A 25350-nucleotide genomic window follows, 5' to 3' on the forward strand; every position below is an offset into this window, starting at 1 on the left:
TACGAGCAACCATTCTGGCCAAGTTAATCTTTCGAAATACAAAATGAGAAAAATTTAAAGAAAAACGTAGCTTTAGTGTTAATGAATTTATACGTATAAACCATTTGTTGTAAATTTGTAACAATAGAACAATGATGGAATTAAACAAACAAAAACTTATATTAATTGGAAGGATACTACAGAAGGGTATATTTCAACTAAAGTGTGCCACTAAATCAATCATAGAGTGAATTTAACACTTAACAAGAATTAATTTATCATTGCTTGCTTCTAATTTAACCACATCACGAAACCAACGAGATCATAAAGATATTTAGGTTCAATTAAGACAGTACATTTGGGGTTTCTGCACTGTGATAAATATATTAGTTAATTGGTCACCCAGTTAGCCGGCATTATTAATTCAATAAACCGATATTGGACGACACGTCAGTAGTTCTATCTCAGTCGTGAACAGTAACAATAATAGGTGTGAATGAGATAACAGTACATTAAGTAACCATATCAGGTAGCACACTCGGTGATAAAGGCAGAATATTGAATTTAACGACACAATCTTCACATATGCTATTGCTATATTCTAAATTTTGTTGTCTTTATTGATTATTCTGCAAATTGAGATATACTGGATAATCTGCGGATACTTATACTAATTAACCTAAGTACCTACTACAACGGAGATGAAATTTAAATGTCACTTGCTAATTCTACTTTAAGGAGTAAAGTTAAATTTAACACGAAAAGAACAAAACATGAAGACAGAAACTAAAAAAAATCCATCGATTTCAATACATTTAATGATAGAAATTCTATTATTAATATAAACTAGACCCTAAAGATAATCCACGATTACGGTCGGTTTAGTATTTATTTAATATGTAGCCGCCATAATGATGAGACTCATTTTATATGGGAACGTACGACGAGTTCAAGTTGTAACCTTGAATGTGTTTCGTTGATAAAAAAGAAAATTAGTTATATATATATTTTAGTCAGATTTTTACTATATACATATGTAGTAATAATAAAATTATATGATTGATTAAAATAATATATAATTTGACTACTCTTGATAGTAATAATAATCTGATAATAATCTGTTTTTGGACAATAGAATATTATTTGATTCTTAAATAACAAGTGAAATTAATTATTGATCGCAAATTCAAAGTAAAAAACACATTGTATTGAAAGAATATGAAGCGGGTCGAGAATTGCTTTACTATCTTACATATCATGGATGTATGTATGTAATGGATTAACAGTTTCGAGGCGGCTATCTAATGAAGCAGTAGGTGGTCTGATCAATAAACACACTCGCCCAGGTGTAGCAAGAGGTGTAATTTCAAAATCCATATACTTTGGTTTTTAAAGATTTTCAATAAAGATTATTTCTAATTAATAACGATATAACAAAGTGCTTAATTATAAAAAATAAAATATTTTTGTTTGACCTACTTTCAAATCAACGATCTCAAGGTAACCAGTACATGAACTTCCAGATTGAAATATAACAAATAAAATTAATAAAGGGTCATTTAATTTTAGTAAATCGTGTTTATTAGAACCGAATGGCGTGTGCTTAATACTTAATAACAAAAATTGTTGTAGGTACAGATAAGAAAATAACATTGCAAACAGGATCACTACAAATTATTTAACATTACTACATTTATTATACTACTCTTAATATATATTTTTATAATATACTAAACAACAATATATTTGTTGGCTACAGCATGATGTTCACTGACATTATTTATAGAAGATGAAATTTGTTAAAATTGTTGAACACTTCTTAATAATGAATATTTTGGAAGGTTTTCCAATTTTAACAAATGAAGAAGGTCATGGAACATACAGAGATAAGACTAGCACACAAGCAGACAGAAAAAGGGACCTGCAAAGGACACAATCGGGGACGATCAGGTTGCATTCACTACTCAGACGAAGTAAATTGTACTCAAGAGTCGTATGCAACTAAACCAATAACATGCCCTATTACCACGGTATCATTAGTTCATTAAAACATAACATTTTTATGTCATGTCTAAGAAAAATGTTTGAATCTATGAACCATGGTACATGGTAATACAAATATTCACACACAGAAACAGAAATAAAATGTATGTACTACAGAAAACGTTGTCTTATCGATTTAGTTGCAAATTGTATTCGTAGATATTTTTACACTTGAAATCAATGCCAATTACTTGAGTACATTAAGGGAAGACGAGCGGATTATTATCACTTATCATTAATGCATATTCTTACCAGGATCATCTAATGTTTCCAAATTGTTATTGAAAAAGAAAATACACACATTAATCTATTATAGTTAATGGCTACTTCTATACAAGATGTTCTAATAATCATAGAGGAGGATACCTTACACAGATGAGTGTCTGAGCAAATGTGTGTATAAAATTATTTGATAAAAATATAAATATTTCACCAAAGGAAATTATAGAACATTCTCCAGAACACAAAACTATTTCAGATTTGATAGTAACACTAACAATTTATAGAATTTTTTATTTACCTTTAGCATGTAATAGTACAATCCTTTCTCTCAGTATTGAATTTACATTGTTTAAGATAAAAACATTAAGGTCTTTAAGGTAATTAAGATTTGTTACAAGAATATAAAATGGGATAATCAACTCCCAATTCACTCCCTGTGTACATCATGACTAAATTTGGGCCGGATAAGGTTACAGAATTACAGCGCAGATGTTTCGCTGGCTGGACATTAATCTTTGGACGTGAGCTGCACACACGAATTGCGGGGAAAACATCAAAAGCTCCATCTGAATAATTCAGAGTGGGCTCTTGATACACGAAGCTTCGGCAAGATCATGTATTTTCATGCAAATTCAATTGGCTATTGTATATTTTTCTAATACGTATGATGAAACATACATTCTAAATCTAAGAATTTAAAACCAATATTAGATTAAATAATAATTTGAAAAAGATATTTGTATTTTCATCGAGCATTGAAGTTAGAAAAAACTGAATGTAGCAAACTCACCAGGATCACTTGCGTCATCGGACGGCTTGTAGAAACTCAACCCTAGGGAGACGACGGCGGCCACCTCCAAGATGATCAGTGTCACGTCCTGCAGTGCCTCCCATACTAACGTCAAGAAGGTCTTGGGAGGTTTCGGCGGGATAAGGTTTGAACCGAACACCTCGCGCCGATGCTGCAGGTCCGCTTTCGAACCGCTAAGACCTGTAGACAATAGAAAGTAAATGTTACAATAATCCTTATCAATTATTTACTGTTTCTCTTTGTGATGTAAAAAAACATTTGACCTCAATAATTTAATAGAGCATTATCATCGTAGTATTGTGTCAATACAAATATTTCTTCTTTATTCTATTCTGAACTGACAAAGTGACAATGCGTAAACAAGGACATTTTTGTTTTGTTTCCTGCATGATATGAAAAAAGAATTAAACATTAATTGCGAATCCATTAAAATTACGAGTGTGTAAGACATCCGTTAATACTATTACACAAACAAACACTAAAACTACTTCTAATGCATTTGAAGTTCCCCCCCCCCCCCCCCCCCCGGTAGCACTGTGCTACCTTTGAAGCGTTTCTAATTCTGTACTCTCTATATTAGCTTATTTATAAATAGACCTTCTATTACGCGAGATAAAATTCTTTTCGGCTTGGACACGATACTTGATTGCAAAAACCGCTCCAGTAGGCAGGCACGTAATCGTAAAGTTTATGCGAGAGCAGTTTCACTGGGACGTATTCCTTTTCATTCATAATAGACGAGCATGAACGGTTTAGTGATAAAATAACACGCGCACCCATCCGTGAAACGAAACGTGTCGTGTAATAAAATTTAAGTGCAACAATGAAATTACTATCTGACGACTAGCATGGTGCTAGCATTAATTCTTTAGCGTTCTCTTGTTGCTCGTTGGTTCGTACGTTAATGTTACCTGTTATTGCGCTATAGTTGGGTTTGTAAGCTGAACATTACTGTAAATCATGAATCAATAAAATCCGAAGCCAAAGCCAATATCAATGAAATATTGTTATCAGATATGTATAATTTATCATGTGAAAAAAAAAATAGTTTACTGACGTTATAGGCAAAATGTTATAGATGCAGACTAAAAAATCAATACCATTTGCATTGTCCTCTGTTCCTTTCCATTTTATATGACTTTATGAACAAATTAAGTTTTGACAATGTAAAAAAAGTGTGGAGGTATGGTTTATATGTAAATATAGTCAATAATTATCAGTCTTTTATTTTATTCCATCAGTTTATTTGCTTTGCTTATTTATACTATCAATAGTATGAAAAAGACTAATAATCGAAAGCGACGGTATTATCATTAAAGGCGTTATCGTTCCACTAATGTTTACGAGACTCTTATTAGGAGAAGGATATTAGTATACTTTTATTGTACTGGTCACGTGGTTGGTATACTTTATTTCGGATTTTCCTTTTCTTGTACTAGCAATACTGGCATATTAAGTTTTGCTCTTTTAATCGCCTCTTTCATTATTTTGGGGACAGCCATCATTACACATGACGAGAGAGAAGACGCCAATTCCATTTCTTCTATTTCAATGTTACTATGTGTAAAAAAGAAAATTGCCTTGAAATCGAAAAACGTCGGACAGTAACCAGGAACCCCAATAATATATTATACAGTTTTCAACACCTGTGTTCTTTGGTATTTTGTAGTTTACTACATTAAAACTAATATAAACATAGGTCATATTTGAAATTTATTGTTGAATCGAGCGTAAAGCTTTTTTCCAGTTATATGCGTACATGTAAACAAGTTTCAAATATTGTCTGACCGTTGGAATGAAGTGGTGAAGAATTCTAAAAGAAATGTGTAACATTTTTTAATACAATTTTCATAGTGACGTTCGAAGGCAAGTGACTCAGCTCCGTAGATATTTCAAAGATAATTTTATTCGCTGTATATATTTTAAAGATTTGCAGCTCTCTTATTTCGATTCGTCTTATCTTTGTAATTAATATTTATGATAATTTAATTTTGATTTATAACTGTTATATATCACGTTTTACTACATACGTCAATGAATTATAGCATTGGATTGAAATTGTAAATAAATTGTTTCCATTAAGAAGATTGCTAATAAAAATTTAAATTGTAAATTAAGTTTAATTAGCTCTTCTAATATTTCTAAGCCTTGCCAATTTTGAACACACGTAAGTATGGAGCATAAAACATAATAGTTTTTTGCTCCGCAAAAAAAATGACACAATATTATGAGTACAATGGGACCAACACGGAAGTCCTATCGTATTAAAAAGAATTGCGAAAATCGGTTCAGAATTGGTGACGTAATCGTCATTTCGCGATTCGAATCGTCACGAAGCGATTTGCTAAAGAAGAAAGTTTTTTAGTTTGATTTTTTTACGACTACGGTTAAAAAGAATTAGGAGTAAAAATAGACAGACACGGACAGTGATTTGATTTAATATTATTCAGTGATTATTGGAGTGAAAAATCATCAACAAATCAACTCTCTGATCGAGGATAAAGGTCTCCCCCTTCTCACGAAGTGTTTACTGCTTACTGAATTGTATCTGATAATTTGTCGAATAAATTTCTTGTTTCGGAAGGGAAATCTTAAAGAAAGAAAGGGGGAGAGATTTGCTTTGACCTCTTAAATTTCTTATAAACATAAGGAAATATTCGCTACGAGGAGATTGGATCTATAAAATTGTATAAGAAATTGTTTGGGGAACAGTTTTTTGCGTTATTGCCGGATATTTCCGGCGCGGGGTGCCGTTTTAAGACTTTTATCGTTGCAAGTGATTTGGTAATTTTCGACAAAATGCAATAAATGTTTTTTTTTCTTTCCTTTTTTTTATTTTGATAATCGTCGTCTATAGTCATGGATAACAGAATACACAGAACTGTAACGCTCATGGTACACCTCATTAGTTACCATTCTTGAAGCCTAAGTGTTATTAACTCAGTACTCTATAATTTCACTATCGAAATCATGGTAAAAGTTTAGGATGGTGTATTTTTTTATTATATATATAATATGTATTTTCTACTATTGGTAGAAAATACCATTTATTACTTATTGTTACTTTATGTGTCCTTAATAAATATATTTAAAAAAATATTAATCATTTTATATGTCAAATAAGCGTAAGTTCCGCCTGATGGACCACATGCAATTCGACAAAATGTTCATAAATATGTAATCCACAGCGCTTGCAATAGAAAGTAACTTTTATATGAAATTTCTGTAATTTTTTAACGAGAGAAATTTAACAGAGCATAATTAATGTGGCAGCTTGTTAAAAATAATTAGCGATGCAAAGATGTAAAGGATAAATAATTTTACATATAAGTAAAATATTTTTCAAAACAAAAATGACCTTAGAGATTAAATCTGGTAAGAGATTGCTTTTAGCGATAAGATCGCCTTTTCTATATGCACATTCTGTATAAATACTCCTTATATACATCTCTATTGTTTGCAATAAAGAATTTATTATTATTATTACACAAAAGATGGATGTAAGGATAGAGTCGTTCGGTATTCGATTCTCTCTGCTTATCCAATACGGTATTTGTCATGAAGATTGATGCTCGGTAATAATTTTCTCTTTTGCTTAATTGACTATAATCTATCACATTCACCAATGTTAGATCCATTAGATTTTGTAGTGTAGTAGTAGGGGATGATGATAATGATAGCGGGAATTGACTTTAAAAAAAATATTTTTCTACTGATTTAAAAAAAGAGGTTATCAATTCGGTCGTATTTTCTTTTTATGTTTGTTACTTCATAACTCCGTCGGTTATAAACCGTTTTGGAAAATTATATTTTTATCTAAAAGGATATACTTACAGATTGGTTCCATAGACATTAGAAGTTTAGTTTTAAATCAAAATAACTAGTTTTGCTACAATTGAAGTCGTTTTTTGTGGAATACAATCTTAAATTATTAAATAACATATTGTATATAGGATACCATTACAGGTAAGAAACTAAGCAGAGAATTGAAATGAGATGTACCATAACCTGGATAGATATGACAATTTTTTATCTTAACATACACAGACAAAGCAGGGGAATATATCTAGTATAAGAGTACTAATTCGGATTGTTGTTTGTTACATAGATTCCATTATACCTTATATAAATAAACAATCATCTACGACTTGGAGGCGTATTGGTGACCTAATGATTCCCTTGTCAAGCACTCCCGCGTTCCGTAGCAGATAACACATTGGGTCGCGTTAAAAATTCATACAATAAAGTTTGTATGACGACGGTGAGTCACGGTCACGCTATGCATAAATAAATCTACCTGCTCAGTAATGGCGAGATGATAGCTTACGTTCTATTGGACTATAAGTAAATTCGCTATTTACGTGTTATTTGCACTTTGTACTTGAAAAAAGCATGTGTAATTTAAACAGGTAATGTAATTTATTAATTATTTTTCTATGAAATATATTAATCAGAATTATTGTATGTAATATGCTAAATAACTCTTGTCTTTAATTATTAAAACATTTGTAAATTAATGAAACAATCATAATTAGATTAAGTGTAAAAACAATTAATAACAAAAAATTAGAAAATAAAATACATAAAGAAAATAATTAATTAAAGAATAAATTAATACCTAACAATAAATGACTTTAATATTACCTAAGTAGGGCGCATATATGGTACATTGGCTGTGTGGTCCCAGCACAGAATAGACCACCCCTTTTTTCTCTGGGTGTCGTAAGAAACGACTAAGGAAATTTAATGGTAGAGGCAACAGCGTCCATCTTAAAAGATCTTTAAAAGCCTAAATGCGGTTGCCAACCTGCCTGCTAAACGTGACAACTACTGGCAAATCTCTATTTAAGGCATAGTATACTGTTAGGCAGCACTGAATAGTTAAGAGCTGAAATGCTGATGATGACAGTTCATATCTATGGGTCATGAATTTTATTTTAACTGTAGTAAAACTGTGTGTGGCGGAAATATATTTGGTAACACAGATTCTATAAGTATTTTCATATCTCTGTATAGTTCAGAACTAGACGGCGCTGAGTGATATTATTAGTATTAGTAGTAGCAATAAATTTAACCTACAATTCCATTACAGTTTTTGCAATCGATTGCCGTATCTGTTTGATCTATTTTTATATTGCAAATTACGAATTACACGTAATATATAGTCCGTCGACGATGATTATTCAATAAAATTACATACTACGAGTAATCGAATAACTCTATCGATCTACATATAGTAAATTGCAGATTGACCGAGAAAAAATCGACTCGTCGACAGAATCGATCCCATAAACAATTCAGTAGCTACCGTGTTGTGACTAAGAATAACTCAAAATGTATTGTATACAAATGAATTTTATGTTCGCGTTTTTTTTATCGATTAAAGTATAAACAATTTATTTTTTAGACACTTGTTACGTGTAAAAACGGTTTATTGACGATAAATCGGTGTTACGACTACACGGCTAAATGACGGTGGCCCTTGCGACTGAACAAACATACGCACACATATGTGGAAAAAGGTGCTGGCGACACTGAGAGGCAGGCTAAGCGAATTTTGATCATCTGAGTGGGGTGATTACTGGTAATAAAGATTAGAAGCTCCATAGCTAGTAACATCTTTTAGATCGACCTCTACCAAAACACCTTAGATATAATTGTGGTTTATTCCTGGTAAAATCATCTCGATAAGTCAACGGACCTGATTTTATTCTAATCTATTATTCTAGAATGTCACTTCGATAAAGTAAATCAGTGGCGTAGGGAGGTAATCGTTCTATTTAGATAAATATAAAAAAAAAAACTTCCGTTTAGCTTTCATAGCTTATCGTTCATGCGAGCTAAGAAAATTACATAGCGTAAATTAATTGGATTCATATTGAAAACTAAGAATAAAAGAAAGAGATATTAACGGGATAGGGTGCCGTTAGAGTCGACGTTCGTTTTTCGAGCAAGGGACCTCTCTTCATCCGCAAAAAACAACTTATAGCACAGCTGACATTGAAAGCTTACATTACGAGGTCTGTCCGGAAAGTTCGTATAAAAGTGTTCTGGAATGCGAGAAAGAGGAGTGGGGAGGCCAGGTAAGCGCAGGACCCCTTCCTTATGTCCCTAACAATGCTTCAGTTCTGGTCTGACCGCCGTGCGGTGCGAACTGGCTTGTCACGCCATCTGTGAAGTTACCTCTTAACGAAACCCCGTCGGCATGGAGCCCGCTTCCGTTGAAGAGCAGCGCGTCGTAATCAAGTTTCTCTCGAAACTCGGCAAGAATGGCCGTGAAAGCAAAGAGTGGAAGACATCCGGGGAACCACGAACAAAAAAATCAAGAAAATCCCGCTCAAATGTCAAGACAATGTTGATTGTTTTTTTCGATGTTCGGGGGATTGTCCATCAAGAATTCGTCCCTCCAGGCCAGACAGTTGATGGAAAATTCTACGTCGATGTGCTCAGACGCCTCAAAGCTCGTGTGGCACGAGTTCGTCCAGAATTGGCGCGAGAGGGGCGTTGGATTCTTCACCACGACAATGCCCCTGCCCACACCTCTCTTGTTGTCCGTGAGTTTTTGAGTAAAAATTCCATTACGGTGACCAAACACCCCCCCTATTCGCCGGATTTGGCCCCGTGTGACTTCTTCTTGTTCCCAAAAACCAAATTGGTACTTCGGGGGCGGCATTTGGGGGACATAAATGAGATAAAAAAAGCTACGACGGGGCAGCTGAGAAACCTACAACCAGAGGACTTTCAAGGAGCCTTCTCACAGTGGAAACGGCGTTGGCACAAGTGCATTATGTCACAGGAGGAGTACTTTGAAGGGGATAAAATTGATTTACCTGAATAATTGTAAAATAAAATTTTTAAAAAACTTTTATACGTACTTTCCGGACAAACCTCGTATTTAGTTCCTTCTTTTTAGTTTGGCTCAGTAGTTCGCTGTGCGAATTGACTGTCACATTATGTTAAAAGGCGCCGCAGCTACGCGCGTTACGCTAAGCAAGGACAGCTTAGCTTAACTCTCAGTGTGGCTCGCGCTTTATGCGTGTAATAAAATTACGAGTAAAATACGCAACGAACAAAATCCGCATCGAAATTAGCTCCGGTACAATGTTAATGGACAATTAATTGTAAATGGGGCGTTACTGTCCTGGCAAGTTGGGTCTTCCGTATTTTAATGCGTAGATATTACTTGCACGTGACTTTGTTTGCTATAACAAACAAACAGGGTTTATAATGAAAACTGTCATCGTTATATCACACACAGTGTGAAGAACTTTTGATCCTCCCACTGTATTTGCATCCTGTATAGAAATAAATAAACGTGATCGTGTAGTGAATTTATTGTAAGTTTAAAAATTATTAGGTACAATAAAATTATTTCTAACATCGGAATTAATACATAAATACCAAATTTATTTATTCGGATATACCTACAGTAGATTAGTTTTAACTATTATAGTTATTTAGTTGATACAATTTCAGTATAACGTTAGGCAGGTCGTTTATTTGAAGGGCAAGAGGATATAAACTTCTTTGCTCTTATATGTTTAATTATTATATTTATACATTGGATTTCAGCATTGTAGTAAAAATACAATGTGTATTTATTTATTTAAAATAAAGAAAAAAAAAATATCTGATATCGATTCCTTATGATACAATCAGAGGTATTAGTCAAATGTTGCCGATGGCCAATAGTGGTGGACGTAAACTCTTGATATATCCGCATATGCAGAGCTTTTAATACATAGAATCCTAAGTGCCAGCAGGCGAGTCTAAATCCGACACTAGGATTTCATCATTATTATCATCATATCAGCCTTTAACTGTCCATTGCTGAATATGAGCCTCGCCATTGGGGGGTTTAGCCAGTAGTTGCCATGCTTGGCAGGCGTGTTGGCAACCGCAATTAGGCTTTAGAGATGTTTTAAGAAGGACGCCCATCCCTCGCCCTTAGCAGATTCTTACGACATCCATGGAAAAGGAAGGGGAGTCTATTCTATGCCGAAACCACACGGCACTCACTCGGATTTATTTAACATTATTATAAATTTTCAAAATATAGGAATCAGTGAAAAACAGTATAAAAATACAGATAGATATAGTACCTATCTAATAATCAACCAAGTGGGATGCCTAACTAGCTCACGATCCTTGTAGGCAGCATTTGTACAGCTTATTGCTCTATAATAACTTTTTAAGAATGTTTATAACTACTTTAGTATTATAAGAGGTAATCTACTTGAGTGGTGCTTGGAAGACATTTCGCCCACACAGCGGTATCCAGTAATAGAAACGTGATTATTTTATTTTCTTAAACATTTGAGTAGACAAATAATAAAGTATTTTTTTTATTGTTAGAGAGACAGCCCACTTGATAAAAAGTGGTTACCGTCGCCCATGAACATTTGCAATACGAGAGGTTGATGTTTTTATAATCACGTGAAAATGTAAAATTAATAAACAATAAAGTTAGTTTTTTAGTTACTATAGATAAGCATTAGATAACTGACGGATATATTTTTAAATTAATTTTATATTTAGAATAAATATTTTTCTTTTTCAAGTAAAAAAAAAAGTTTAAACGTTTTATAATTATAATGTACCCAGTCGGGTAAATTATAATCTGGCTTGACGGAAATCTAATCGTCTAATAACTACTAAGGGTCAACTGCTCCGAATTATTTTTAGCCTAATGGCCTGGCATCAACTCCGACCGTCCCAGTCATAATAATTCAATCACTATTGTGTATTTTGTGTTTTAAAAACAGAACAATTATAATTATGCTTTACAATAGGTCAAGGTTGAACTTTATTTTCCATTTTAATTTCACATTTTCACTATCCACTAGGGTTGTCAAACGTATTTCGAAATGAAGTAATTTATTGAAGTTATCTCGAGTCTGCGAACAAACTTACTCTATACTTTTGAATACCGAAGCAACTACGAGAGCTTATTTGCAATTCTAAAGGTATATAATATTATGAGCGTTCAGACCGAAGCTAATCGAAGTGAGGCGACGTCGGAATATATGTAATAGATGTATATTATATATAATTATCTATTCTATGTCTCAAGTTCGAGCAAACAATATACATTTATAAAATTTCATTAAAATAGGTTTAGCGGTTGAGTGGTTGGAGTTAATGTAAAAAATATCATGATGTATTAAGATTTTTAAAACAATTAAATTAATTGATTATTTAAAAATGCTCTGATAACGAGATCGGCTAAACGATTTCAATGAAATTTATTAGATATAGAAACGGACTATATTTTGTACTAACATATAAGGTATTTTTTTCCTAACTCACATGAATAATGCTAGAACTAGTTCTAACAAAGATTTATAAGTTTGCCCACTTCAACTGTACCGTAACTTAAGGTACACAAAATAAAAAGTGAAATTCGTATTTACGCACACATGGCTAAACAAATATTGAATATATGACGAGCCGTCCTTGACCTCACGCCTCGCTATATGTAGCATTTCGACCTTCGACCAACAAAAACGTTAGAGAGGTCATTACAGGAAATGGAATGGAACGCTATTCTTTGTAATAACAAAAATATATATATGTTATATAAAATCATAACAAGGCCAAAACTGTATATAGGTACATACATGAATATTGTGCTATACCAACAAGTATATATAGCATCATCATCATCATCATCATCATCTTAGCCAATATCTGATCACTGCTGCATAACATAAGTCTCTTCTATAATATAGGTCTCCCATAAACATAAGCCTTCCCCATAAAAATCGACGGATTTGAACAACCTGCATCCACTATATATACAAATATATTGCTCCGCAAAAAAGATCTTAATCGTGAACGTACTGATAATAACGAGATATTTCGTGGATACTCAGCATTGTAACTTATTTCTGTCAGCATACCGATTTTGGGCTGGATACACAACTCGAAGAACCGACAATCGATGGGGAAGAAAGGTTCTTGAGTGGCGACCCCGTACGGGCAAACACAGTCTAGGATGACCCTCTACTAGATGTAGTGACGACTTTAAAAGTATTACAGGCAGTCAGTAGATGCAGGTAGCTCAGGACCGTTGTTTATGGCAGTCTATAGGGGAGGGCCTATGTTTAGCAGTGGACAGATAATGGCTAAATGATGACGATACAGATTTTGGGCAACAAAAAGAAGTTTTCTTTGCTACAGAAAAATATCCACTGCAATCGTTACCAGTTTGATGATGGAATCAACATAGGAGTAAACCCTATATTAATTGGAAAAAGTATACGTATTATTATGAAAATCGATACAGAATTGACATGTATAATCATGTAATAGTCACAAAGTATTCTGATCAATTGAATACTACGTTCGTTTGGAAGTCTAAGGATTAAGTTTTTTTATGCAACTTAGAATGGCAAACAAGCTGATGGCCCACTTGACAGAAAGTGGTAACCGTCGCCTATAGACATGAGCTGTACCATGGACATAACAGAGTATATTGTTTCGCCCATATTACCTCCCATGCGTTGCCATTCCTGAGGACTTAGATATTATTCCTCTGTTCCCTGTAAATTCACTGCTATATCTCACCCTTCAAACTGAAACACAGCCATGCAAACACAACTGCTTCACTGTAGAAACACGTATGGGACAGAGGTGCCTAAGCAAATGACTTTTGTACAAAGTGAGATCAATATCTTACTTTGTACAAAAGGGCTTGTGTAAATAATTATAAAATTCATCTTTTCAGTGATTATTACATATTTTCTTTTATTTTTTAAAACGAATTTATTTTAGAAAAAGAAAAAAAAAGATTCGTAGTATTCAAGAATATTAAAAAAATAATTTATAAAGCCTCGAGCGATTCGCTTACAGTATTTCATTTTTATTTACACAGAAGATTGTATACGACTATAATGTGGTTTGGACGTGGTCGCGATAGGCAGTAGTACATTTATGTTGTAAAAACTTCCGCACAGTGCAGGGCGGGGATTAAGTGCGCTATTTGTTAGATTTATGTAGCGAATCTTTGCTGTAATACTTCCTGTGACGTTGTAGTGGTCGCGGATTTGGGAGTGAGTGAAATTTTCATTGTAGTGTATTCAGGCGATGATATTATAATGAAAAAATCATTGTATTAAGATATGTAAATAGTTTACCGTAAAACGAAGTATCTAGTTAAATAAATGTATTTTACTTCTTTATTTTCATGAATTAATTAGTCGAAAATAATTATTATATTAAATATTATATTAAATAATTTTTCATCGTTCATCCCAAAAAGCGACGAATTCCAGAAGAATAAACCACAATGGTTTCCAGGAGGAATTGCATGAAGATCGACCCGATACTGTTAGCAATAGAACTATTCAACCTCATTACAACAATCTCTTTCCTTCTGGTCTGAATATCTTTATTGTACAATATGTATGTATTAACAAAAAAGTATTATCAATATTTAGCATCCATAGTGTAAGCTCTGCCTAAACTAAGTTAATGTAAAAGCGCTGTGTAATTTGCCCAGTTGTATTTATTATTATTAAAATGATATATGACAGCGGCCCCCCTTCGTGGTGGGAGGACGCGGCGGCGGCGGCGGTCACGTGACCGAAACAATACCAGCTATCTGAATAACTGATGAAGCGTCACAGCGCCGGTGTCTGGGCCACTACGGAAATAGAACATCGATAGCGGTGGGCCTAGCGCGCAACTAAGGCCTCCGTTACACGGCACTACACAATTGCAGGTTGTGCTGCCAGTTGTAATTGAAAATATTATCTATTTATTTATATGAGATAAAAAAAAAAAAACACAAGTTGGGCTGTGAAACAGGATGATTTCCAAGAGTAATCCGGTTTGCTGTTTTGTATGGATTTGAATGTTGGCCAGTAAGAGTAACGAATGAAAGATGGCGATATATAATTGAGATGCGAATGTTGATCTATTATGTGAAAAGAATGGTTAAGATAAAGAATAAGTATAGAAGAGAAAGTTTGTAAGTAACGGTAATAATGGAGAAGTTGAGAAGCAATTGTTTGTCGCAGTATGGGCATGTGATGCGCAGGGAAGAAGAGCACGTGGTCAGAAAAGTATTACGAATGTGTATGGCTATAAGTCTAGAGAAAAACCTTGAAAGATATGGATGAATTGCGTGAAAGATGACATGACCAGAAAGGAGAAAACGAATAGCGGAATGACTGTTAATAAAGAAGAATAGAAGAAGAAAATAAAACGCCTCTACAATATAGAAATGTGAAAAGGGCAGGAAGAAGAAGGACTATGTAGAAGATGACATAGCCACAGACAGAATGGGAATAAATGTTGAAATAAATGCAAATCGAGATGAACGAAAGAAGTAAACATATAACGCTGACTCTAAATAAATAATTAGGATAAAGGCAGGCATATTATAATGACGATGATGATGATATAGGAATCTTCTAGTGATGTGTTAACATGTTTTTGAATACCAATATTGTCTATTGTAGTCTAGTGTATAACACTGTATTTTTGTAAAAACTATGTCGATTTGCTGCTTAATTTTTAACGGCTAGAAGTCTTACCAGTAAAATAGTTTGTCAGGTAACCCACAAGTAATACTAGTAAATTGAGGGTGTAATATTACTAATCCATAGTAGGTAAATGTATTATAATTCATGTAAAGCTGGTTTTTAATACTCAAAACTGTCATCGAACTCGTCTAATGGAAGCCTAAAAGTTTATACTCGTGTGTGTTGAATATCACTATGTTTAATATATAGATAGTGGACAAATATTCGTGTGAGTCTCGAATATCAATCTAGCTATAGTATTATATAACAGTAATCGGTTTTTCGAGCTATGCGACCAGCGGGTCTACCATAAAATGAAATTCCGAAATTTCGGACTCAATTTCGTGTTTTTGTTTATACCAAAATCGGATCAATAAATAGAGTTTAACATTTCGTTGGTCATACATCCTATTATAAAAGTCCAAAGGAACAATATTTTAACATTTTTAATATTTCCAAACGGCATGTATTATGTAATTTTAATATCAAATTTGTGTTTCGTTTGGCTCCGAAATTTCGGAAAACATTTCATGGTAGGCTCTCAGCTCATTGCCCCTTCGGCTTGCTTATCCTGCTATTTTTTATTATTCTTTTTATTATTTAATTAAATTATAACTAACATTACAAATAGAGGTATGGCTCTAGAAAATACAACTATGGGCTTTTTATACTTTATCGTAGCACGGCACGAAATTGTAATCGAATCGATTTCGTGTCGTGCTACGGTAAATTATAAAAAGGGATCGAGTAAAAAAAAGTTATATTAGGTTCCATGACCTGACCTTCCGTTCTGGCACCACTATAATTACCCACATCCTGTTTGTTACTACAACTTTATCGCATTATATTCCAATATTATTTCAAATTAATATACTCAATACATTTTTAATTCCAAGCAGAAACTAATTGAAAAACCAGTTTAAAAAATAATAAGCGTAAAGCGAAGCAATTGGCGAAGATATCGAGTAAGATACATATAAAGAAACACAATTATATTTTATTCAATTGTCTTTTTAATTTGAAGAATTGAGGATATTATCCTTTTTTGAAATCGGTTAAAGGTGCCTTTATCAACAGAAATTACCAATAACAAACCAAATTGAAATAAAAAATGTCACACATTCACGATTAATTATGTGTACAATAATTTCTTTTATGTAAAACTTTTAGTATCAAATGTCGTTCTGGTTATTAAGTATTTCTAATTAAATGTAGGCACTTTTATGAGAGTTATTTTGAATATTTCGTGAACACTAACAATATAGTTGTACTAAAATAGGATAATCGGTCAGTGACCCCATATAACAAACAAATACATGCATCACCGAACATTTTTATATTAGTTATTCATACAGAAGTACAATATATGAAACATATATACATAAACATATATACACATATAAACAATATATAAACATACATTAAACATATAAACAGATTTCAATATATGAAAAAAAAAATACTGGAAAAGGAATTATGGAGTAATGACATTATTACTTTCTCCATCGATAAATGAATTCATTGTAATTCAATTCATTTAGTGCATTCTACAATATTATTATAATTTCTGTCTGATTGAGCTAATTTAAGATTTCTACATGTACCCTAATATGAAACGTTTAATACTTGCATTGCATCCTTTTATTTACGTAGTTTTTTTTTTTTATTACATTTGACTTGTTTTTATTTTTTATTAAAAATGGCAAAGAAGCTGGCAACCCACCTGATGAAAGGAGATAACCGTGATATCCTCATGCATTACTATTCCTTCCTTCCATTAATATTCCCTTGCACTCGAATATCTACATCATAATCCTTCCTTTTTTACATATCCCAACTAACTCAGTATGATGATAAGACGTTTTTGATTTTAACAAGTTCTGAAGTCATTGTATTATCTATATGATTTTTCCAAAATATAGTAAACTGTGACTGAAGATACATTGTTATTAACAGTGACATTCAACTTTCTTTTTACTATTTCCAACGTTAAGATAAGGTGGACATTAGATTACGGGTCGATTCCAGCCGTATCCACCGAAATTTGGCACGGTCCGACGGTCGTAAAAACCTCGGCAACTCTTTTACGCAAAGCCCGAATCGGGAACACTTACGGCGAGCGATGAGATATCGATAATATAGTACCGGGAATCGAGAATACAGTCCCTGTGGATATAATACACTTTAAGCGGCGGCTAAGAAAGGTTTTATGATTTTTAAGCGACCACCAAAAGGGGAATTCTTGAGGGTTAATGGAGGTTACGTTACGTCGCCAATTCTGAACAGTTCTTATTAAGTCTTTTCGCAATCGATGGGGTAAATTTTTGTTTTATTTACATGTTAAATTTGTGACATTTGATACTGTTGGTCGTGTGATCCTGGCATAGAATAGGCCACCATTTCATTTCCCATGGGTGGCGACTAAGGGAGGGCGAGGGATGGGCAGCAACGTCCCTTTTAAAACATCTCTTAAACCTAACTATGGATGCCAATCCGCCTTCCAAGCATTGTAACTACTAGCAAAACCCCCTAAGGCTTATGTTCAGCAGTGGACAGTTAAAGGCTGATATAATTTAATGTTGTTGTTTTTTTAGAAAAGTTAAAAACTGCATGTTACCAAGCAAAATCTAATGGCAAACAGGATTTCGTCTTCTAAATTAAAGAAAAAAAAAAAAATTAACGATATTGATTTTTGCAAAGAAAATGTACTTCTGTTTAAATACAACATTGTTGTATTTACGACACGAAAGTGCCACTCGACGCCGTAAAGGAGCGTGACAAAGGCTGAGTAAACTAAGAAATGAAGAAAGTTAATAAACTGGAAAATATCATCAATACATTGTATAGAGTCGCCCGTCGCCTGAATGTCTGTCCGCACTAAACTTGAAAGTTCTGAATGGATACTATTAGTTTTCTGGAAAAAATCTTTAGATTGTAGGCAGACTATTGTCACAATAGAGTTGGGAACAAATGGGTATGTTATCGAACAAACGTGTAAATGATGTAAATATCAAACACCTAATTAGTAGTAATTTGATCTAATCAAATTTACAATTAAAATAAGAAGAATTGGGATCTATCTATCTAGATAGAACAAAGCACACTGACTTTTGACGAATTAGGATCTTCCAATTCCTCAAAAGTCGGCTTGCTTTGTTTTATTTATACCTGTGTGATTGTGAAAGTGTGCCAGCCGTATGGTCCCGGCATGGAATGGGCCACCCGTTCCTTTCCCATAAGTGTCGTAAGGGGTAATTAAGGGAACTTAATGGTTGAGGGATGGGCAGCGGCATTCCTCTTAAAACATCAGCAAAACCTAACAACGGTTGACAATTCGGCTGCCAAAAGTAGCAAATACTGGAAAACCCTCCCTCATGGAGGAGGCCTATATTCAGCAGTGGACAGTTAATGGCTGATATGACGATAATTGTAAAGATATAGTATTTATAGAGTAGAATCGAACCTCATGTCAATATATGAATAAAATCAGTTCGTAAAATCTATGTAAGTTATAGAAAATTTATTCACTTCTACAATGACATAGTTTTAGATAACTCAAAATGATCCTATTTAGACCAATACACCATTAAAACTGCATTTATTCCCATGATTCTGAATTTATGAATAGGTACTACGTGACAAACTGGTAAGCAAGTGGATTTGACACCACATCGTGACCTTCACTTTATCATTATTTGGTGTCGTCGCAAAATGTTTTCCTCTTCCATTCTTACTTATCGAGCTTTTATCTTTGTCTTCACTTTACCCCTCATGTATATCACATTTCATATAATTCATCCTTTTTTTATCAGCATCAGTTTTCCATTCAAACTCAGATTTATGGATATAAGATGAAAGTGATACTACATTTCGTACAAATATATTTACTCTGCAAATAAACGGTGACTAGAATCGAGTCAAAACATACCGGTAAACGATTATATTTTTTTGTGTAGACATATTAGATTAAAAACATTTGAATTAAGAATGCAAAATCATGTGTCTATGAGTAGTTTGATGAGCAACTAGCAGATTTTTTACTCTGCAAAAAAAAAGCAATCAAGCTATTTGGAATCATATTTTTTTTGTAATTACAGTGGTGGCAACAAGCATATGGTGTATCTGTTCGTAAACGGTTAGTGTAATTATGGGCCCCTGAATCACTAGGGATGCTACGTATTACTGCATTATACATTATTCTTCTGAGGTTCTTTAAAAAGGGCATAATAAGGCCTTTTAGAAACCTTATCATCCTCTTGCCGAGGTTTCTAGGGAAAAGCTGTTATTTAATTTCTATCATTGTAAATCTAAAATCTGCTACGATTACAAGCAGGCTGATAAATAAAATATTATTTTCGACTAAAAATAAATATTTCCATTTCACTTTTATTTACATCGAACATCGATTGCCAGAGTTATATAACCTGTCACTACGCAACCAGTATTGGACATGAAAATATTCGAAATATTTGTTGACGTTATTTACTGGTTGAATGCCGTTTTGAAAACAACTGTCATCTCACACGTGACAGGTTGAGTTCATTAAAATATTATATTAATGTTAGTTTAGAAAAATAGAAGAGTCAGCCAAGAGCTTATTGTACACGCTATGTAAGCGTTCCTTATCAAGATCCTAAAGCCACAGATATTGCATAACTACCTTTGTGCCAAATACCTTATAAGGACATATAGAACCGAGTGGTAAATGAAAAAACCTTTACATTAATTCCTGTTTCCTAAACTTTCGTAAATTCTCTGATGCATATTCCGGAAACACTTGACTCCTTCTCCAGAAAACAATCTTTCTGATTATTACATAAGGTCTTCTCCGGTATCTAAATCTGCTCATTTTCTCATATGTGTAATTACTCTATCATCCGTAATTCTTTCTGTATGTTTGAATTATAGATAATTTACGTCGATAGGTTTTTAAATCGACACTTTAAATCAAACTCGCTCTTGCACTATTGTATTACGAATGTGGTTTGTTTATCCCTATTTCGCAAATTTTCCGCAACGCTCACGGCTCACATTTCGACCGTATTTATTCTATTTTCTTAAATATTAAATACTCAACTCTCGTTGCCATACAACAATGTAGGGACAACTATTGACTTTTTTATACCCCGCAGTATTTTGTACCTTAAAATGTGTTTCTGAAATAGTTTTCATAAACACCATTAATTTTACAGCATTTATCCTTCTCTCTGTATCTGTGGTGTATTTGCAAATTTATCTGAATTCAGACGTCATTAATTACAATAATATAATATTATAAATATTGTTTTTTCCTTCTCGAAACAAAAGATATGACAGTTATATCTTCCGTATTTTTCATATTCAAATGCCTTTGCTGATGAAATCATCTTTCGTTACTATCTAATATGGTTTGCAAATCCATGTGAGAGGAAATAATTACAGCTGTATAGAGCACACCTTAACAACTAGATACCTCATTTGTACTTTAACATTCGAGTTTGACTAAACAAATGCCTCAAAAGATAGAGTAACCCGAAATTATGTATTTGAATATAAGACAAACAATTTGGTTGACAATACGCAGCCCTATTTAACGTCTACCTTTATATCAAAGCAGGGTAATATACTACCGTCCACCCGCATGCATATTCTGCATATCCACCGTACATAGAGCAGTCCTGTAAAGTTATTTGCCACCATCGCGTCATAGAACGCCTTCACTTTCAAGTGTATTGAGCCAGTCAAATTGAGCCAAATATAATCCTCTTAAGTAGCTTCGTAATGTGAATTATGTTCTAACACAAACACATAAAGGTGAATTTACGTTGAACTGTCACAGAATCACGGAAGAGAAACTGCCGTCTAAATATAATATTTTGCTCTAAATTAATACTGTATTCAGATTATATTACTCATGTTGGGTTGTGAAGTGATTATATAAAAGCCTAGCTGGATTTTCGTATATAGCATTAGTTTAAATAGGATGTATGTTTGTGCGTTGTTTAGAAAAGCTAAAGTAATTGTCAGCCACGTAAAAAAGAACATTAATCCGAATTACTTTTCGTATAGGCACGGCAGAGAAAATAATGGTGGTAAAATGTACAAACACTGAATTTGATGGGAGTAGAAGTTGAAATAATCCTCTTGGGATCTGGTAAGTGATGGGTTCATTTCAAGGAGGATTAATATTTAAAAAGGTGGACAATGAAATTACAGTACACCAGCGCGAAAAGAGGAAATCTCGAAATAAAATCCGATACTATGTGAGCAGATCAGCGTGGTTATAGTACCTAACGTACTTATCTAGGGAGAGGGCTTGTTAGTAATGGAATCTAACTGATCTATTGCTAACAATACACCCGTCGACCTTCATGCAGTTCCCCCTGGAAATCATCAGGTTTAATTTCCGCAGTGTGATATTAAGAGTTTTTATGATGTTGATGATGAAGTGGAATAACAAAATACAACACTTAACGATGCACAAATCCATTAATTTTTCAAACTATATTTTGATTTGTTTTTTTCCATTTCTTTTTTCTTGCTACCAAACGAGCCGGAAAGAGAGAGAAGATATATACGAGTATATATTATAGATACCGCAAATACCACAATCTATGGGAAGACTGAAGCGTGCCCTATTTTTTCTACTTACTATGATGTTACAAGAGTTATTTATTGATTCATTCCGCGCCTAATCGATTTGTAAATACCACCTGTAATGCTGTTTTTGTCAATCGTCTAAACGAGATGAGTTTAATGTAGGTGGCGCGAGTCGAAATACTCGTATATCTGGAGTATATGCTTTTGCTTATTTAATGGCAAAATAGGCATACAGTCGCGGTATTTGTTTTAATCTATATTGTGTTCTTAAAATTAATTTTTTTTTGTATATCGAACTCCATAAAACGGTATCATCATCATATCAGCTTTTAACTGTCCACTGCTGAACATAAGCCTCCCCTTGGGCGATTTTGTCAGTAGTTGCCATGCCTGGCGGGCAATTATTGACAGCAGTTAGGCTTTAGAGATGTTTGGGACCACACAACCACATTAACGAGGTATACGGTTTATAAATTAGAACAAACAAGAACACAAAACATCATTTTAAATATTGATCTGAAAAAAAATACGATGACTTTAATCTAGACAAAATTAATATGGAACCCTAACGGGAGTAAATCTTATCGCATACAATTTGAAAAAAAATTAATAAAATACACAATACAAGTGAGAACCTCTTCTTTTTAAAGTCACTTAAAAAACTAGAACCAAGTAGGTTTACATTGAGAGAAAGAAAGCACAGGTATCTTTTAGTACATTTACACTAAACAGAAAATGTGAGAGTAATGAAACTACATTGTTTCTAAACGATACAATATATTGTAAATTTTCTTTCCTCAGAGAACTAAATATTTACTAGTGATATTGCAGTCTGAATTGAACAATTATTTAATAATAAAGAATAATTAACAAATATTTATAAGCAATACGCAAGAATTATTACGAAGGAAGAGAGAGAGAGAGAGAGAGAGAGAGAGAGAGAGAGAGAGAGAGTAATATTAATTTTACAATGAGACTAATATAATTAAAAAAATACAGTTGGCTGGTGTTGCCAACATGTCAGTGTTTCATAAATTGATAGATTGACCTAGATAATGTTACTGTAATCTAACAGTGTAAACACTACGTTTCAGTGCCGTAGATCGTCACTGGCAACATGCATTGATTAAAGGCTTCGTAGTTTATATACAGAGGTTGTTAGACATATTTACGTGTATTAAAATTAACACTAGATATACATACTACATAGAGATGTGAGAGTTCATGTAGGTAGTAATTTGTGATTCATTCATTTAGTTATCATACAGTTACCAATTGTGGAACTTCTTTAAACGACCCGGTGAAGTCATCCTTGTATGCAAGATATAGGAACGCTTTACAAATAAATGCATTGAAATAGTTCATATTGTAAATTTGCCATTTGTCATACACTTAATAAATTTTAAGGTTTCGGTTAGTTGTCAATGGATTTTAATATTTTATTTTAATTTGTATGCGATGAAATTGTTCGGGCCCGATTTCCATACCAAATATTTGTAGCCGTATGGTAGTAGAATTAAACAAAATAATATTATTCAATTGACTAAAATAGATCCAGGATGGCTTAGGATGGATCGTTAAGGCAGTTTATCGCCTATGTTTAGCAATAGACAGTAAAATGATGAAAATTAGGTACATCGCTAATACTTGTAAAATTTTACATCTAAACACCCAGGTAGACGTTTGATACGCTTTCTGCACAATCTGACGTCAGTTTATTTTTTCAACTTCATAACGTGAGTAGTTCTTTCGATTACAACACAAATATTATAAAGTTCTGAGTTACTCCACCACTCCACTCTACCTGGTTTCATATAAGTCGAAACAAATAAAGATATTACAATGCTCGTATCATATCGTACCTATATGGCAAAGGGTTTCATGTTATGAAACTTATTGTTTGCGGAACCTTTGATTTTACTGATGTATATAGCTTTGATATTACTGATATATGAAATACCATTACTGTAATTGCTATATTATAAAAACATTATTTTAAATTAGTTAAGATACTCGTATATTATAATAACGATATATCATAAGGATAAACGAAAATTACGTTTGAAATATAATTCTCAATAAGAGAGAGCTCTGTATAATTTGAAGAAGAGTTACAATGAAAAATGTGAAGATAAATCCATGAAAACAGGAGAAGACGCAATATTAAACTTGTTCCTGATAAAATGAATGATCTCATAGATTTTATGCTGATTGACTTTGAAATAGTAAGGGAATTTAAAGAAATCTAGTTTATCTACAATGCGGCTCCCAATGTAACTGCGGCACAATCTTATCTGCAAAACGTTGGTTTCGATTCTGAACACACGGCTGTGCCTGACAAATGAAATACCTGCAGAGATAGTTTGAAATTGGTTGGCTTAAGTGGTTCCTAGTCAGCGGAATCCAAATCTTAGGTTAGATTTACTTAGATTGCAATCGTGAGATCCAATTTACTTAGATACGTTGTTTAGGAAATCTAGTATTTAGCAATTTGTTCACATTTAACAGAATACTGAATGCAAGTAAAATAACCTCGTGAGTAAACTAGACTGAACTTCAATAATTCGAATCTATATATCCCCTCGTATTATAATAATAAAATATACTACTTTCTGATGCTAGATTTTTATATCCTAACACTTTTACTGTTGATCTACCAAAAATTTCAAAAAATAAAAAAAAAAATCAAAAGTAAAAAAATTCTACGAGAAACATTTAAAGAACTGCTATGAATATAAAATGTTAAAAAAGAAACGACAAAATTAACAGATGTAGTGGTGTTTGTAAAAGTTATTAACAATCTCGAGGTCACTTCACGTTGATTTGCGAATTACATTTTTATTTTCAATTATTTAATTAGTGTCGAAAAGTAATAAAAATAGACAAACTATTCCCAGGCGTGAACAGAAATAGTGTATTCCCGCGTCACGGGCATAAATAACAGGTATTATTATATTTATTGTTTAGTAAATGTAGAGACACGTCTAGATGAATTTCAACGTCACGCCGACCGCATTGAAGTCGAAAGAGTAACGTCACGCGATACTAATTCGCTGGATACGCGTTATCTTATATCTCTAGTCTCCTCGGGCGAAAGGGTTTGAATTGCGAATTTTTTATTTTTAAAACAACACGTGCAACGTGAACTTTTGTTGCTTTGTTTATTACTGTATCTATGGCTGCCAT

At 33.2% G+C, this 25350-nt stretch overlaps 1 protein-coding gene across 9 annotated transcripts in view; it reads right to left on the reverse strand.

Moving 5' to 3' along the window:
• Positions 1 to 25350, reverse strand: part of LOC113519451 (plasma membrane calcium-transporting ATPase 2) — a 218968-nt gene that overhangs the window by 42305 nt on the left and 151313 nt on the right. For all 9 annotated transcript variants that reach the window (XM_052897055.1, XM_052897057.1, XM_052897058.1 and 6 more), the window contains one exon: positions 3035 to 3235. In XM_052897055.1, the coding sequence (XP_052753015.1) occupies positions 3035 to 3235 (201 nt within the window). The remainder of the gene's footprint in view (positions 1 to 3034; positions 3236 to 25350) is intronic.

Source organism: Galleria mellonella, unplaced genomic scaffold (assembly GCF_026898425.1).
Source record: "Galleria mellonella isolate WM207_F2 unplaced genomic scaffold, CSIRO_AGI_GalMel_v1 utg352, whole genome shotgun sequence".
NCBI lineage: Eukaryota > Metazoa > Arthropoda > Insecta > Lepidoptera > Pyralidae > Galleria > Galleria mellonella.